The 17,897-nt window shown below is 33.9% G+C and overlaps 1 protein-coding gene across 4 annotated transcripts in view; it reads left to right on the top strand.

Annotated features, from left to right (window-relative positions):
• Nucleotides 1-16,351, top strand: part of LOC145256456 (ectonucleoside triphosphate diphosphohydrolase 5-like) — a 110,832-nt gene extending 94,481 nt beyond the window's left edge. For 2 of the 4 annotated variants that reach the window (XR_013863993.1, XR_013863994.1), the window contains exons 12-15: nt 5,534-5,587; nt 8,867-8,973; nt 15,786-16,090; nt 16,162-16,344. Coding sequence is in view for 2 of the 4 variants with exons in the window: in XM_080115382.1 (XP_079971508.1) it covers nt 5,534-5,587; nt 8,867-8,973; nt 15,786-15,872 (248 nt within the window). In the remaining 2 variants the exon portion in view is untranslated. Of the gene's footprint in view, nt 1-5,533; nt 5,588-8,866; nt 8,974-15,785 lie in introns of all 4 variants that reach the window. The other 2 variants (XM_080115382.1, XM_080115384.1) reach the window with 1 other exon arrangement.
• Nucleotides 16,352-17,897: the final 1,546 nt, after the last annotated feature.

Raw genomic sequence — 17,897 nt, 5'->3', positions numbered from 1 at the left:
CGGATTCGACTTTCACACGGGTTAACTCCACAAAAAAGGAAAAGTAATGAAATGAATTTGACTTCAAAAGAACTTCGGATTTACAAGCTAAGAATTCGGCTGGCAATTATGTTCTAAAAACAAAAAAAAAAAAGAAAAGAAAACGAACACATGGCAAAGCATTCGACTCAATTATAAATTAATCTTTTTGTCTCTATATTTAAATTGAAAAGGACTGCACTAAACGCATTTTTGTTAATGCCGTAAAAAAAAAGAGAAAACTGTTGATGCAATTTCACTGTGAGAACAATTCTAATTGTAACTTGTCTACGGTTTATTCTTATGCAAATTTGGACATTTTTCAAATGAAGAGAAACGTTTTTTTTGTCTTTGTTTTTTGCTGCTAACTTTATGCAATATTTAATGGAACAGAAATGTTTTTTTCCCTTTCGTTTTACTTGGACTAAAGGAAATACTTTTTTTCATTGAGTGGAATTTTCTGAAATATTCTATTTTTAACTGTCGGTTCTAAAGTGAAAATTTTTTTTTTCTTCCTCGTGGGGAGAGTATCCCCCCCATCACACAAACACATATAATAAATGTTAAAAAGTAGTCATTTTAGTTAACTTCCGACCAATTCCACAATTATTTTTATTCTTTTGCAACTGTATTGTATCACAGTACATTATTTTGTTTTTGTTTTGCAAGTAAAAAAAAAATTTTTTTTGTCCACCCTCATATTAGAGTGTCTCTAAGGTTTTTACCAAGAAGCAAGGGATACAAAAAAGCGACGACGACGATTATCTGACCTTCGCGTCCGTGGTAAATAAATACTGCAATGATTTCCATCTATCTGACTTATCGGCAGATGACTTCAAATGTTTAATTTTTGCACAGGATTTAGTCTCATCTAAAAACACTGAGATTAGATGATGTGTTCTCTCTAGACTTGAGAACGAACAGGGACGCACTCTCCAGAAGTTGGCCGAGGATTGTCAACGGGTAGTCTGCGTAAGGAACAATTCGAGACACGTCGAGGCGCAACATTCATTAGAAGGATAACCTTCAGACCGGAAAAATACTCACCCCAGAAAAGCAAAGTTGAAAGTAAGAAAACTCAGGCCACACCTAATAAGTACCACCCAGTCACAAGACCCAAATCCCCTACAAGGTCGAATCAATGTTTTTACAAAGATAAGTACTGCAACGAATGTGGCAGGAAGGGCCACAAAGCGATCCAGTGCAGGAAGAACAAGGTCAAGAACAATGTCCGACAGACTAGATTCGACTTGGATTTTGATAAGAACTGGCGCAAATATGTCACAGTTAACATCGCAAATAAAACTGTGCATCTACAATTGGATTCCGGATCAGACCTGTCCATCATTAACCTTAAGACATGGAAAAGGCTAAGGAAACCAACCATGCAAAAGGCGAACAAATCAGCTCGAGCTGTGACAGGCGATAAAGTGGAATTTGAGGGAGAGCTCACACTCCCGGTGACCTTAAATGGTGTTACTAAAAAAGTGAAAGTGTATGTACATAGGAAATCCGAAAACCTGTTCGGTACTGATTGGATGGAGCGATTCGAATTGTGGGACCAACCTATGAATAAATTCTATCTTAGGGTAGAAGACTCGGCTACGGAGGAGCAACAACTGAAGGACGAGTTGAAAGTGGAATTTCCAGAAGTATTCTCACCAGGACTAGGAAAATGTACAAAGGCTAGAGCAAGATTCGAACTAAAAGAAAAACACTTTTCCCGTTTTCAAGAAGAAACGAAACGTCCCATTTGCAGCAACAGAGAAATCAAAAAAGGAATCTTCAACGGAAACTGCAAAGCTGGAAGCTAAAAAACCCGCACCAAAAAAATTCCCCAAGCCAAAGCAACCTAAGGAGACTGACAAAACTGATGAGAAACAAATTAGCCATGCGGATAGCCTATCCAGGCTGATACCATTGAAAAGGGACCCGTTTGAAGATTCCATCATTGCCACTTTTCAGGCGGACGGGGAAATAATAACGATAATGGGCAACACAATCAGAGAACTCCCGGTGTCTCTACCGGAGATTAAAAAGGAAGCATTTCAACAATTTCTACACGTGTGTAGGATTACACCCAACCCGAATACACCAACAGCAGTCTCACCTGCAGAAATGATGTTTGCGCGGAAAGTGAGATCCGTTTTTGACAAGTTCTTACCCAAACAGTCCAGACCACTAATTACCACTTGTGTACCCAGTGTAATGTTTCATATCAGGTGAAAAAGTGTTTTTCAAAAGTTATAAAAACAACACATCATTCTGGGAGGTGGGTACAATTACTAAGAGAGTCGTTGACATGGTATATATCATTCAAGGACCAACATATACCCACAAACGTCACCAGAACTAACTAAGAAGATGTCGATCAGTTGGAACCAGCGACAGTCCACCATTGGAATATGAGCCAATAGAACCTGCTCAACAAACACCTGAACTACGACAGTCGTTCCATAAGAGAAAGTTTACCGAGCCATTGATGGGAAATCCTAAAAGGAAGAGGTATTGAAAACTTTTACGAACAAAAAGCTTGGGATGGGGGTGATGGAGATTCCCCTTCATGGGGTTAATGGACTTTCTCATGACGTCACTTCCTCTGGTGATGTCACTTTTAGTAAGGAGTACCGGTGCTCCAGAGTCAGAGATTGGCACATGGCCAAGAAGGTCATATGCAAACACTCTACAGTTGAGGAATGGTATTGCTCAACCTGCTTTGCCTGTAATCTCTGTGAATACATGTTTGTTCCTAAAAGTCTTGTTTGTTTCGTTTTATTACGATTTAACACCATAATATACACACGATCAGAGTTTAGATTTTGGAGTCAGACGGGACAAGTCAAGACGAAAGATATCGTCTCTGTGTTTTGGAAGCTGGGAGAATGTGAATTTAGCTTAATTTAGAAAATTATAACATCTTGCAGCTGCGATGGGAAGTCAAGAATAAAGTTATATCAAATATAAAACCTATTGTTGTTTGGTTACCTTTGGAGGCAGATGAACTTGAATAATGAAAAGAGACGAAGACATAACGGAAAGAGATATGATATTTGTTTGTGCGCTACATGAACTTAAACTGTTTAATTGTATTTGAAAACTCACGCATACATACAACAATAGAACATTTAACCACTAGACGTCACACATGGTATGTATCGCAACATTAAAAAAACATCTGTTAAATAGACACTGTTTATATACACTCACTCCATTATTACTGCATTGCAGTCGGAGGAGATTACTTTGAAGAGAATTAGAGTTTCATGTGTATACTATCAATAAAAGTGTCTATACAAAAAAGTCTGGAAACTTATTGAAGACACCTCGTATGTTATTTGCCTGTGTGCTACACAGACCGAGTCTTAATGAACTGTTTTATTGTACGTGAAACGCTCACACATACATCCAACAGTAGAACATTTAACCACTAGACGTCACACACGGTATGTATCACAATGTTAAAAACACATCTGTTAAATAGACACTGCTTATATACATTCACTCCGCTATGCACCGTTTCCATTAGTAATAAATATAGTCATTGTTTTTAACTAATTTGATTTGGTTGTTTTTGCTTTACGGCATATCAACCCTTTTCAGGTTATTTAATGCCGAATCCAAAGATTTTGAAGAAAAACTTTTTAATAGAATATATTTGTTGTTTTCAAGTCGTTTTCTATTTAACCCATAGTTGGGACCCTAACAGGTACTACCACTCTGAGTCAGAGTGGACCTGGAAGCAATAGCAATTAAAGGGTGGCCCGCACTCCCTAAAGCCTGCACGCTCGGGCCTCACCACTGGATATAGTTTAAGGTCATATCTAGGGCCTTGAGTAATTTGAGAAACCTTATATTCTCTAACGTACAGTCCGCATCACTATATTATTTTTTATTCTTTTTTTTATTTACATGAATCCAAGTGTAGTCAATTAATTGGTTGATAAATAAAAAAAATCCGTAATATTGATGTGAATCAATCTTCTTAGATCAGAACTCAAGTGCCATTCTCCAAGCGCAAGGAAAACCTTAGAGGCTGTCGTTATGAGAAAAGTGAGATGAAAGAGGATGTGACACAAGAAGACTTCCATGGGGTTTTTCAGAAGTTGTTGGAATGGTACAAGTGCATTGCAGCCGGAGGAGATCACTTTGAAGAGGATTAGAGTTTCACGTGTGTACTATCAATAAAAATGACAAATCAGAAGAATGAGATACAATAAAACTGTTTTAAACTTTGAAAAAATGCCACAGAAGCGTATGGAATTCTTCAGACTGCTTTTGGACCATCTTGAACGAGTCTAGCATCAGGTTTTGAGTGGCATAATAGATTCAAGGAAGAGAGGAAGTCTGTGAGGGATGATGAGGGGTTTGGGAGGAGTAAAGAAGTCAGAACACCAGAGTTGATTGGCCAAATAAAGAATTTCATGGATAAATACCGTTGAGATAATAAGTGCACGATTTGACGTCAGTATCGGAATTGTGCACACAATTATTCGCGAGGAACTGAAGATTTGCACAAAGTTTGTTCGAAAGGTGTTAAGAGAATACCAGAAAGAAAGATGTTGTCATAGGTATTAAGACAGTTCCTCACTCTCCCTATAGTCCAGACTATATTGCAGCCAGAGAAGATCACTTTGAAGGGGATTAGAGTTTCATGTGTGTACTATCAATAAAAGTGTCTTTACGAAAAAAGTCTGGGAACTTATTGAAGGCACCTCGTCTGTTACCTGCCTGTGCGCTACACACACCGAGTCTTAATGAAATGTTTTATTGTACGTGAAACACCAACACATACAACAATAGAGGAACATTTTAACCACTAGATGTCACACACTATATCACAACATTAAAAAGATATCTGTTAAATAGACACTGTTTATATACACTCACTCCATTATTACTGCATTGCAGCCGGAGGAGATTACTTTGAAGAGGATTAGAGTTTCATATGTATACGATCAATAAAAGTGTCTATACAAAAAAAAGTCTGGAAACTTATTGAAGACACCTCGTATGTTATTTGCTGTGTGCTACACAGACCGAGTCTTAATGAACTGTTTTATTGTATGTGAAACGCTCACACATACATCCAACAGTAGAACATTTAACCACTAGACGATAGAGATGATGATGTCTCAGCAGACAGCTGTTTTGTACAGATTCCAGACTTTATAATTTTGTAGCCAAAGAGCAAAGAAACTTCTTATGTATACATAAAGAATACATATGCAAGGTTGCTAAAAAAGGTTTAATTTCTACGGAGCAATTCTGGTTTCTGATTGGTTGATAGCAAAACGTGAATTAATTTGATTGGTCAGTTCCTAGCAGCAGCGTTTATAAATAGAATCTCCCAACTGTGAGGGACCATACCTGCATCATGAGTCAAAATAATTGCAACATAAAGATTCATCTTTTCATGTTTGTCTTATTTATTTTTTATTCCTTTTTTGAGAAAATAATTCTGATTTTCCGCCATCGACTGTTCCATGATAATATTTATTGAATTCTATATTTTCAGAATCTGCTGGTGGTAATGTGACCGTGGAAAATTTCCGGAAAGCAACCGAAGATGGTTCGTATATTTGCATGCACACACGTTTTCTTTTGTTCTGAATCAACGATCATCAACTCTTTGATTTTCATGACAAATTTTCTGAATTTTTTTATTTTTTATTTTACTTGGGAATCACCATTTATCAAGGCCTGGGGCCTACTTGAGGATAAGAGTTAATGAATGTAAGGTGCTAGTGTAGTAATCGTTAAGAGCTTACTTACAATGCCTTTGAAGGCTACCATGTTGTATTCAACCGGGAAGCAGGCCATTGGAACAGTGTTCCACAGGCTGACAGTTCTGGGAAAGAAGCTTTGTTCATGGAATCTGCATTTAGATTTAGGCACAGATAGAGAGTGGGGGAAATAGTATATAGTGGTTGTAGCTAGTCAAGTGTTTTTGTGAAATTGGGGTTCAGTTGAGCACTTGCCATGAAAATAGTGATAGAGCAGAGACAGGCTCACAAGGTCTCTTCAGTGGGAAAGAGGTTGCAGGGAAGAGGAAAGGGTATCACCTACTAGGTTTTGAAGCCTGTTTTGAATGCTGTCAAGTCTGGATAGGGTGTGCCGAGCAACTCCTACCCAGATGTGGCAACAGTGCTAAATTTTAGGATGTACCTGGCTATGATACAGATAGAGGATTGCATCGGCAGTGAGATACCTTCTGGAGCAGTAGAGTGATCCAACCATTTTTCCAATAATCTTGGTAACAGATTTGATGTATGAATTCCATTTCAGATCAGGAGTGAAGGTCAGTCTCAGAATCATGTAAAGACGTGGTGTTTTCCTCAAGACGAGTGTCATTCATTTCAATTGGGGCGTGATGGGGGATCATAGCGATTATGATAAAAGAAGAGAAGCTTAGTTTTCAATGCATTAAAATTAACCAACCACCTTTTTCCCCATTGCAACTTGTTCTCAAAATCAGAAGAAAGCGAATCGGAAAGATCTTGATTATTGCTGGCCTTTGAATCTTGCCATAGATTGTGGTTTCGTTTGCATAAATGTCTACGAATGATCTAAGAATGTGATTTGAGAGATCATTGATGAAGATCAGGAAACGAGTTTGGCCCAGGATGGAACTTTGAGAGACGCCAGTGCTAATACAATGAGTTTCTGATTTCTGCTTATTGACGACTACTCTTATAAGCTTATCAGAGAGAAAGGATTTAATAATTGAGAGGATATTTCCAGCTATTTCATAGGTGGTAATCTTGTGAAGTAGACCTTTATACCATGCACTATCTTTGATATGTCAAGAGCTATTGCTCTAGAGATGAAGCCCCCGTTGAAAGATTCACTAATGCTGTGTAATATAACAGTTAGTATATCAACTGTAGATCTCACCGGACAGAAGCATGTCACCGAGCAGAACTGAAGATTAAAATCAAAATACAGAGTGTCCAAAAAGGTCACTGAACTTGACCCTTGACAATTTCACTACTTGCATATGGTGTTCAGTGCTTTACTTATTAATATTAATTTCCAATTATTATCTGTAAAATATCCGAAATAGAGAGAAAAAAATAACCATTAATGGTAAAATGACAAAGATTTTTTAACCCTTCAGTGACTTTTTGGACATCCTGTATTATAGCTGGTTTGTATGAATGGGACCTGTGGTGTGAATTCAACTATGGTGATCAGGTGTCTGCACTAAGTCTGGCATCAATATGGTTTGTTGGAGAGAGCTCTGAGAGACCATGTGACTCAGTCCAGGGTAGAAATGCAGCAAAGTGGCCAATCTTGTTGGACTTAAAACATTGTAATTTATTTATCACAACCTTTAAATGCCTGTGCCATCGGACCATTCCGTTGCGCAGTCTTTGGCTATATGGCTCTGGCCACGGTATTTGTAACAGATGATCTCTGTTTGAGCATTCATTGTGGGTGGAACTTTGACTTCGCTTTGAAGTGACTGCATGACTGTAACAGTATCCTTAGCTGCATCTCATATGAGTATCCAAGTTCGTGCCAGCAAATCAACCGTAGTCAAGGTGTCAAGGTCTGGTGCTTGTTGCAACTCCACTGAGATGCTGTTGGGGAACCCTGTCACAAATGCTAGTTTCATTGCAGTCTTGAGCCCTTTCCCTGTGAATCGAGCTATTCCTGCAAGTTGTCGTCATTTGTTGGTGCATACACACATACGTTCTCCTACCCACTTATTTAAGCTTTGCAGAAGCAACGAATGCCCCATCTCCATTTTACAGCCTTCATCCATTTAAAAAAAACACACACACCGCCCAGCACTTGCAGATCTCCATAAATAACAGCACAGAGCAGTTTCTGATAAGAAAAATAGAGATAGAGAGAAGAGAGATTGAGGGACAGACAGACAGATTGAGATGACGGTAGCAGTACAGCATGTGAGTCCAACTATCTTCTCTGTTGTGTCCTTTTTTATTTTTATTTTTTTTTTACATAGGAATCATTACTTATCAAGGCCCGGAGGCCACTCGAGGATAAGGATTAATGGGTATACACTAGTCAATGTGATTATAGCGTAGTAAACATAAATAATGGGAATTTTGTAAATTGGATTACTTAGGGGGACGGTTCATCAAGAACTTGTTTACATTGGACTTGAAGACAATCAAATTGTAGTCAGCTGAAAAGCAGGCAATTGGAAGAGAGTTCCACAGGCGTGCAGTTCTAAGAAAAAAGCTTTGTTTGTGGAATCTACATTTAGGTTTAGGCGCAGATAAAGAGTGGGGGAAATTATTGATAGTGGTTTTGGCTAGAAAGTTTGGCGAGGGGGGGACCATAGATTGAAGCTCAGACGAGCACTTGCCATGAAAATAACGATAAAGCAGAGACAGGCTCGCAACGTCTCTTCTGTGAGAAAGAGGTTGCAGGGAAGAGAAAAGGGCATCCCTTACTAAGCTATGAAATCTATTTTGAACTCTGTCAAGGCAGGATAAGCTGCTTCTAGCAGCTTATCCTGCCCAGATGTGGCAACAATACTCCATTGTGGGCCGTACCTGGCTTTTATATATTCTTATATTGATATTCCTTGAATTGGAATGTCTATTGTTCTAATTGTGTTAGTGAGGTCATTTTTTAAGGCACCAGAAATGTAGACGATTCTTTTATTTACAAATGATGTCATCAGCTCAGCAATCGGATTCGACACCCAGAATGCCCAGTTCACTATCATTGTGTGTGTGTGTGCACATACCCGATATTTTCTGGTGTCGCTCGTCATCTAATCAGCACTGGGTTTCAAACATGTACATCCAATTTTTTATCCAATTTATTTTCCAGCTACGAGGAATAAATTTTCTGTTTCTTTATATCGCAGTGTGTCGAAAGCCGAAGAGTGGCCACCCTTTCCTTTGTATGGATCTGACTTACATCTACTCTCTTTTGCAAGATGGATATTCGTTGCCAGAGAAAAAAGTAGTCCAGGTATGTATTTGTTTGTACCGATAAAAGGAGCCTAACAGAAATACCTGACATTGGATGGGCGACAAATATTAAACCTCGTATTTCATGTCATCTCTCGACCAAACCATTTGTTGAAAAATGTTCACCGAAGTTTGCCACTTTCATCTTTCTGATACTTCTGCAGTTTAATAACTCGTTTTTCCTTGATGTTGCCCCGGCATATGTTGGCGGCTTACATAAAATGCTGAAATATACCGAGCATATTTTAAAACGTTAGAAAAAACCCATTTATTGTAGAGTATGGTCTATGAAGAAAAATGGAAATAAAAAAAAAAATCAATCTACGGTAAGTTCCATTGATAAATATTTATGTACAGATAAAGTTTTTGCCTTAAATAAAAAAAACAACGCTAAAGCTTTATTTTGAAACATTTATTGAAAAAAACCAATTCAAGTAAATTGATTATGTACTAAAGATGACGACTATTCAAGGTAGCTGCCTTCAGCCTCAATCATCTTGATACAGGTCCAGAACCGGGAACATGCCTTTTCCACAAGTGCTGGCAGGAGCTTGGCGAATACTCGGCAGATTAGTAGTGATCAGGCTTGCTTTGGTGTTGTGGGAGGTCATGTTGGTGATGTTTTCGACGTATGACTAAACAAAGTTGTTCAGTAGGTTCAGGTTGGGGTAGGAGGGGGCCAGTGAGACATGGGTATACAGTCTTAGCATTCCTTCTGAAGCCAAGCCTGGATCTTTTTGGACTTGAGTATCTGCGCCAAATTCTGGTTTGCATCCCTCTGGGACTTTTAGGGCTAAAAAATGCCTTTTGGAAGCTCTTTTTTCATATTACTCAAAAACTTGATATGTATGTCTATATAGTGGTTTTCCATGGCGCTGAATTCTAATATACATGTCTTAAAGCGTGAAAATACACTGTTTGTTCACTTTCACTGGGAGTCGTCATTCTCAGCTGATGAAAAAAGGTCACAAATGCCCACAAAATGCGCAAAAAATGACACTTTTTTTCCCCTGGTCTGTCACACTTCTCACATTCATCATTTCTTCACGATTTTTAGTAGCGTCATCTCACATGCAGCAGCAGAGAGGAACCACACGTGCAGCTTGTTTTTTTTGTTTTTTTTTTTAAATTTTCCACTGCTGGTTGTAATGAAAAATTAATAAACATTGATTGATTCTTAACTAATAGTAAAACTAAAATATATAGATAACAATCACCATCATCATCACCATCACAACTGTGTTTTTTATGTTTGAGAAAATATCTGCACATTTAATACTGAGCAGTAATTGAGCAAAATAACAATTTTATGATTAAATATTCAGAGATTTATAAAGAATCAGAATCAGTAATTATATCAGAATCAATAATTATATCAGAATCAATAATTATATCAGAATCAATAATTGTATCTGATTCAATAATTGTATCAGAATCAATAATTGTACCAGAATCAATAATTATATCAGAATCAATAATCATATCAGAATCTGTAATTATATCAGAATCAATAATTATATCAGAATCAGTTATTATATCAGAATCAATAATTTTATCAGAATCAATAATTATATCTGATTCAATAATTGTATCAGAATCTATAATTATATCAGAATCAGTAATTGTATCATAATCAGTAATTATATCAGAATCAGTAATTGTATCAGAATCAATAATTATATCAGAATCAGTAATTATATCAGAATCAATAATTATATCAGAATCAATAATTGTATCAGAATCAATAATTATATCAGAATCAGTAATTATATCAGAATCAGTAATTGTATCAGAATCAGTAATTATATCAGAATCAGTAATTATATCGGAATCAATAATTGTATCAGAATCAATAATTATATCAGAATCAGTAATTATATCAGAATCAGTAATTATATCAGAATCAGTAATTGTATCAGAATCAGTAATTATATCAGAATCAATAATTATATCAGAATCAATAATTATATCAGAATCAGTAATTGTATCAGAATCAATAATTGTATCAGAATCAATAATTGTATCAGAATCAGTAATTGTATCAGAATCAGTAATTGTATAAGAATCAGAAATTGTATCAGAAGCAGTAATTCTATCAGAATCAATAATTATATCAGAATCAGAAATTGTATCAGAATCAGTAATTGTATCAGAATCAGTAATTGTATCAGAATCAATAATTATATCACAATCAGTAATTGTAACGGATTCTGTAATTGTACCAGAACCAATAATTGTATCAGAATAAACAATTATATCAGAATCAATAATTATATCAGAATCAATAATTATATCAGAATCAGTAATTGTATCAGAATCAGTAATTGTATCAGAATCAGTAATTATATCAGAATCAGTAATTATATCAGAATCAGTAATTATATCAGAATCAATAATTATATCACAATCAATAATTGTATCAGAATCAATAATTATATCAAAATCAGTAATTATATCAGAATCAGTAACTGTATCAGAATCAGTAATTGTATTAGAATCAAAGATTGTATCAGAATCAGTGATTGTATCAGAATCAATAATGGTATCAGAATCAGTAATTGTATCAGAATCAGTAATTATATCAGAATCAGTAATTATATCAAAATCAGTAATTATATCAGACTCAGTAATTATATCAGAATCAGTAATTATATCAGAATCAATAATTATATCAGAATCAGTAATTGTATCAGAATCAATAATTATATCAGACTCAGTAATTGCATCAGAATCATTAATTGTATCAGAATCAATAATTATATCAGAATCAGTAATTATATCAGAATCAGTAATTGTATCAGAATCAATAATTATATCAGACTCAATAATTGTATCAGAATCAATAATTAGATCAGAATCAATAATTATATCAGAAACAATAATTGTATCAGAATCAGTAATTATATCGGAATCATTTATTGTAACAGAATCAATAATTATATCAGAATCATTAATTGTATCAGAATCAGTAATTATATCAGAATCAATAATTGTATCGGAATCAATAATTGCATCTGATTCAATAATTGTATCGGAATCGATAATTGCTTCAGAATCAGTAATTATATTGGAATTGGTAATTTTATGTAAATTATTAATTGTATTAGACTAAATAATTATATCACAATCGGTACTAATTTTGGAATCAATATTTAATCAGAATCTATAATTGTATTAGAATCAATAATTGTATCAGAATCCATTATTGTATCAGAATCAATAATTATATCAGAATCAGTAATTATATCAGAATCAGTAATTGTATCAGAATCAGTAATTGTATCAGAATAAGTAATTGTATCATAATCAGTAATTATATCAGAATAAGTATTTGTATCAGAATCAGTAATTGTATCAGAATCAATAATTGTATCAGAATCTGTAATTATATCAGAATCAGTATTTGTATCAGAATCAGTAATTGTATCAGAATCAGTAATTGTATCAGAATCAGTAATTGTATCAGAATCAGTAATTATATCAGAATAAGTAATTGTATCAGAATCAGTAATTATATCAGAATCAGTATTTGTATCAGAATCAGTATTTGTATCAGAATCAGTAATTATATCAGAATCAGTATTTGTATCAGAATCAGTAATTGTATCAGAATCAGTAATTGTATCAGAATCAGTAATTGTATCAGAATCAGTAATTATATCAGAATCAGTAATTATATCAGAATCAATAATTATATAAAAATCAGTAATTGTGTCAGAATCAGTAATTATATCAGAATCAGTAATTATATCAGAATCAGTAATTGTATCGGAATCAATAATTGTATCTGATTCAATAATTGTATCGGAATCCGTAATTGTTTCAGAATCAGTAATTATATTGGAATTGGTAATTATATTGAAATTATTAATTGTATTAGACTAAATAATTATATCACAATCGGTACTAATATTGGAATCAATATTTAATCAGAATCAATAATTGTATTAGAATCAATAATTGTATCAGAATTCATTATTGTATCAGAATCAATAATTATATCAGAATCAGTAATTATATCAGAATCAGTATTTGCATCAGAATCAGTAATTGTTTCAGAATCAGTAATTATATCAGAATCAGTAATTGTTTCAGAATCAGTAATTATATCAGAATCAATAATTGTATCGGAATTGGAAAAGTATTAGAATCATCTCATCACTAGTTGTTATATACACATTTCGGCTGATGTTACCCCCCCCAAATATTTTTCAGGTGTATCTTTTTTTTTTTAACTTAGAAACTTAATAGTCAAACATTATTTTTTTTCTGGAGTGAGGGGGGGGGCACTGCTTATCAAAGCTGAAAAGATAAAGCTTAAATATCAGATGATCTGTAATGGTGGAACTTGCGTGAGGTTTGACTATTTAAGAATGATTCAACAAGAACTTGTTTACATTAAACTTGAAAGCTATCATGTTGCAGTTAGCGAGGAAGCAGCCCCCCCCCCCGGTATGTTGTTCTACAGACCGGTGATGTATATATATAAAAGACAAAATGTGTTTTTTTATGTCCAGCAAAGGCTTTTTTACCAGGATTCTTGGGGGGGGGGGTGTTACTATTCTTCAAAACATTTTATATACTCCCTAGATGCTAATATCTATGATTTGCGAAGGGACGTCGTATCTAGATTTAATTTGATTAACTTTTATAAAATTCATGCTATTTCATCCTCTCGCGTGTTCGTTTGGCTTTTTCGTATAAAACCGAAACTAATCAAAAGCGAAGGCAGCTTCTCAGCCTTTCGTGCCGGGACGTCCAGAAAGCAATTAGTTTTGATCAATGTTGGCGAAAACCCTCATATCAGATAATTGCTACTCATTTGGACACTCCCTATTTATGGGGAGCTGTATTTCCCTGACATCATATGGAAGCAAATAAATAGAACGTCGGAAAGCTTAACTGGTCTTCAACCAGCGTTCATCTCTGCATTCACTTAGCAAGTTAACTTTTTGATGGACAGTGCTAAATTTGAATGCTTTTCACTTCCTGCGGATTCGTAGCATAGCGGTAAAATATCACTTTCTTTTCATTTTCTTTTCCTCCTTTGCGCCACGGGTTCGAGCCTCCCTCCCTACTAACACTTTTTTTTTTCTTTTACACCTCCAAACACCCGGGTAATGCCAGGTACCCCCGCTAGTATAGATATAGATTGATTCCATAATAAATCTTTATACTTGGTATTTAGTCTTTATTTTTGAATAATTATAATGATTATATATTCCACTTGCCTTAACATCTTTTTATATAGATGTATCTTATATAGGCATCGTCTTTTTGTTAAATGAATATAGCGGTATTTTAACATGTTGCATTTTGCCCGATGGAAAATTTCATACACACACACATATTATATATATATATATATATATATATGTTAATACAAATTTTACTTAATGATCATTTTTTGTAATTTAAATATAAAAGCATCCACATTTTAAATGAAACAGTAATCAAAAACTGGCTGAAGACGACTGATGAAACTCAGTCGAAAGTACTTGCAAAAAAACAACCCCCCCCAAAAAAACAGATGAACGAAGACGACTATGAAACATTTTTTTTACACAGATTTAACCGAGAAATAAAATGACAAAAAAAAAAGCTTATTAAACAAAAACACGCTGTGCTGTTTAACAATACTTGCCTGAATGAAAACATGCTGCCTAAATACACGATATCTATACAATTGAGGCTCCCTCAGTCTTTGACAGACTGGATACCCACAAAGGGGTGCCTTTGCATGAAATTTTTGTGTCAGGAGGTGCGCATCTCCAACCACACCTCTCCTGAGTAGACATTGTTAAATACCAGTGGCAAGTGATATGTATGTACAGGACGACTGGAAACAAATGCCGAGATAAGCGGAGAGCACATACAATGCCAAGAATTCCCAAATGGTCACCCATCTGGTACTAACTAGGCTCAATGTTGCTTAACTTCGGTGATATGACGAGAACCGGTGTGTCAATATAATTATGCCATGTATATATATATATATATATATATATATATATATATATATATATATATATATATATATATATATATATATATCAGGGATGTGAGTTTCGTGATAGAGCGTTGATTGAATTTGAATAAAATAAAATATGTATAAGATTCACTTGAAAGCCAAATCACAACGCAATATTACAAAAATAAACAAATATTTATTTGTTTCAAATTTATAATTTAAATATTTCGGAGCCAAACTCCTTCTTCAGAATTTTATACATTTTTTTCTTTTTTTCTTTCTATTTTTTTTCTTTCTATTTTTTTTTTCTATTTTTTTTCTTTCTTGCCATGTTGTTAAATTGGAGAAAAGAAAAATCAATAAAATTAGTAAAAGTCTGCGTGTTGTCCCTCCAACGCATCATGCCAGCATTTCAACATACCACCGCTCGCTTCTATCGGAACTCACATCCCTGACGTTAATATCGCATAGTCAAGACACCATTCCAACATTTCAAAATACCACCGCTGAGGAACAACATGCAAACTTTGATAACGGATCTCAAATTTGAAAACTTCAAAAAAATTTTTGACTGATCTGTTTACTTAATTCATGGGAGTAGATTGTTCATATCCTGTCATCCATTGCTTGAGTATTTCTAAGTTCAAAAGACACACCTGAAGATAGTTGGCAGTTGCATTAACTGAAATAGTGTGAATATAAAAACTGAGATGAGGAAATACAAATTCTCAACCCATACCTCCAAAAATTTTGAAACCAAAACATTTTTGTGAAAAAATGCCAACCGATTTATAACATTCCGTTTTGTTTTTCTTCTTTTTTTTTTTTTTTTTTTCAAACAGTTGACGAAGAAGGTGAAAGGGATTGAAATTAGCTGGGCCCTCGGAGCGGTTTTTGACCTTTTGGCCAAAACAATGACCAAATCATGAGAATGGAGTGCACTGATCCAAAATCTAGATATGGGCAAGGAATGAGGTAGGGGTCCATAGCCGTGGTTGTTCCAGTGGTAAAAAGTCTTTATTAAATACTGTGATCGTTAGGAGGATCGGTATGAAACATCAAGCAAAGTGCCTTTATTTTTTTTTTTAAATTTTTATGGATGTATATAGAATATATAATTTCATATTGCAAGTATATATTTTAAGCAGTAATAACACACACACACACACACACACTGGATTATTAATTCTATAACTATCATATATATATATATGATAGTTATGGAATTAATAATCCAGTGTAATAGAAATTGAAAACCAAAAATTGTTTATCTTTATTCAATGTGACTGATTTAAAGAAAAGCACAGACGTTAAAATACAAAAATATGTGGTGCGTTTATGACATGGAAAGTTGAAGCGATTAATTGGGATTGGAAATCAAAAAAAACAAAAAAACAAAAACAGAACTTTTGTGGTATTATAATCGATATATTTTTAGCTTAATTTCTAATTCCAAAAAACGATTTTTAAAATTATTTTTAAACTTGATTTTAATGAAAAAAAAAAATGTTACTAATATTAAATTTTTTTCATAACTTATTGGTGAGATATAAAAATTAAGAACATATCTGTTTTTTTTTTTATAGATTGTTTTCCAATATTATACCCCAAAAATTGTGTAAACAAATTTTTAGTTGATTTTTTTTATGTAACTTTGGTATATTTAATTGAATTGATAATTATATCCGAATCAGACATTTAGAACAGAATCAGTCATTGTATCAGAATTGGAGATTTAGAACAGAATCAGTAATTGTGTTGGAATCAAGAATTTAAAACAAAATCAGCAATTGTCATGGAATCAGGGATTGCATTGGAATCGGGGATTTAGAACAGAATTGGTAATTGTATTGGGATCTGGATAAATATTGGAATCATCTAATTTCACTAGCAAAACGTTTGGTTGGGAAAGTTTCAGTTTTATTCGATTAGTAGTTATTTGCTGATTAAAAGTGATAAAGCATTATGTTATTTAATTGTATTAGATTTCATAATGTGATTCAAGAAGTCTTCAGCAAGATTAGTTTAAAATGGATTGAATGAGTCTACCTTGTTTAAAGTTTGTTTTAATAAGAACAAGATATTCATGAACATCTAAACAATTTTTGATTTTTCATTTTTCACACACACACACCTACATCTTGATATTTTTATGCATATAGACATGTACAAGGTAGTTTTTATTTCTCTCTCTCTCTCTCCCTCTTTCTCTCCCCCTCTCCTCCTCCTCTCTCTCTCTCTCTCTCTCTCTCTATATATATATATATATATATATATATATATATAAAACGTTAATTATCATTTCAAATATTTAAACTTTTGAAATATACACTATTAATATACGAAAGCTCTGGTCGATATAACCCATTATTTATTGAGCTTATTTTTAACTGCAGTCTTAAACTATATTCTGGAAACTTAATAATATGTGGTTTTTAATCTTTTAACTTTTTTAAAACATGTATATGAAATAATTTTTATACATCACTTACAATTTTCCAATATATTATCTTCTTTAATTAAGGTAAACAAAATTATCATTTGTCGCTACAATAAATTTCCTGTTTCAATATAAAACGATTTCATCAAGCGACATGGGTCTCCATTCTTCATGAAGCCAGTCTAAAATTAATGAATTAAAAGACTGGCCTTGATGAAGAACAGAGGTTTCTGGCGCCTGATAAATTCTTTTTAGATTGAAACAGTAAATTTATTGTAGTGACTAATGATAATTTTGTTTACCTAAATTGAATAAAATAATATTCTGCTCTTTTTATTGAGCACTATCAACAAGCTTGTTAAGTTCAATGGTTTTTACTTTTGGATATCTTTACCTGGTATATATATATATACTCGGGGTTTTTTATATTCAAAAGTAATGGACTAATGAATTCAACGAGGTTGTTAGATAGTGCTCAATAAAAAGAGCTGATAATACTTATTTATTGTTATAT

This window comes from Euprymna scolopes, chromosome 32 (genome assembly GCF_053919585.1).
Source record: "Euprymna scolopes isolate OS-2025 chromosome 32, ASM5391958v1, whole genome shotgun sequence".
Classification (NCBI taxonomy): domain Eukaryota; kingdom Metazoa; phylum Mollusca; class Cephalopoda; order Sepiida; family Sepiolidae; genus Euprymna; species Euprymna scolopes.
The sequence above is the reverse complement of the archived record's forward strand: the minus strand, read 5'-3'. Positions and strand labels throughout refer to the sequence as shown.